This window comes from Crocodylus porosus, unplaced genomic scaffold (assembly GCF_001723895.1).
Source record: "Crocodylus porosus isolate Cpor-Errol unplaced genomic scaffold, CroPor_comp1, whole genome shotgun sequence".
Taxonomy (NCBI): Eukaryota; Metazoa; Chordata; order Crocodylia; family Crocodylidae; genus Crocodylus; species Crocodylus porosus.
The window spans coordinates 20,668,131-20,669,115 of record NW_017728914.1 but is presented as its reverse complement, the minus strand read 5'-3'; the positions used below and the strand labels follow the sequence as shown (position 1 = coordinate 20,669,115).

At 72.2% G+C, this 985-nt stretch overlaps 1 protein-coding gene across 1 annotated transcript in view; it reads left to right on the top strand.

The window, feature by feature from the left end:
• The window catches only part of NKX2-5 (NK2 homeobox 5), a 1,946-nt gene extending 982 nt beyond the window's left edge, over positions 1–964 (top strand). The window contains exon 3 of the mRNA XM_019535382.1: positions 163–964. Coding sequence (XP_019390927.1) covers positions 163–761 — 599 coding nt within the window. The 3' untranslated portion in view covers positions 762–964. The remainder of the gene's footprint in view (positions 1–162) is intronic.
• Positions 965–985: the final 21 nt, after the last annotated feature.

The window sequence follows — 985 nt, the reverse complement described above, 5'->3', positions numbered from 1 at the left end:
TGGGAGCACAGGGATGGTTTAAGGGGAGAGTTTTGCTGACTCCAGGCCCCGGGGCGCCGGGAGCTGCGGGAGGAGCGGAGCGCCGGGCTAAGGGCGGCGGGCCGGGCCGGGGCAAGCCCCGGAGCTCGCCGCTGACTGCGCCGCGTGTCTGTTTCGCCCCAGACCTGTGCTCCCTGCAGGAGCAGGAGAAGCGGGACGTGGAGGAGCCCGACCGCCCCCGGCAAAGGAAGCGCAGGAAACCGCGCGTCCTCTTCTCGCAGGCGCAAGTGTACGAGCTGGAGCGGCGCTTCAAGCAGCAGAAGTACCTGTCGGCCCCGGAGCGGGACCACCTGGCCAGCGCGCTGAAGCTCACGTCCACGCAGGTGAAGATCTGGTTCCAGAACAGAAGGTACAAATGCAAGCGGCAGAGGCAGGACCAGACGCTGGAGATGGTGGGCGCGCCGCCGCCCCGCCGCATCGCCGTGCCCGTGCTGGTGCGGGACGGGAAGCCCTGCCTGGGCGAGTCCTCGCCCTACAGCCCCCCGTACAACGTGAGCATCAGCCCCTACAGCTACAACGCCTACCCCGCCTACCCCAGCTACGGCGGCCCGGCCTGCAGCGCCAGCTACAGCTGCAGCTACCCGGCCGTGCAGGCCGTGCCGCCCTCGGCCGCCGGCAGCGGCTTCGTCAATTTCGGCGTCGGGGACTTGAACTCCGTGCAGGCGCCGCTGCCGCAGGGCAGCGCGGGCATCTCCACGTTGCACGGGATCCGCGCCTGGTAGAGCCGCGCGGGGACGGCTGAACCCCGCCGGGCCCCGGGTGCCCGCCGGCCGGGGCTCAGGCAGCCGCAAGGAAGGCGCTAGCCTGGTTGCTGCGGGGGCACGCCCGGTTAGGCGTGCGTGCGGGGGGGCCTTTCCCTAGTGCAGCTGCCAGCCCCCGGCCCGGGGCAGCCCGTGACGACCCCGCGCACCCGCCCCCAGCCGGCTTCTCCCCTTGGCACCCCGCA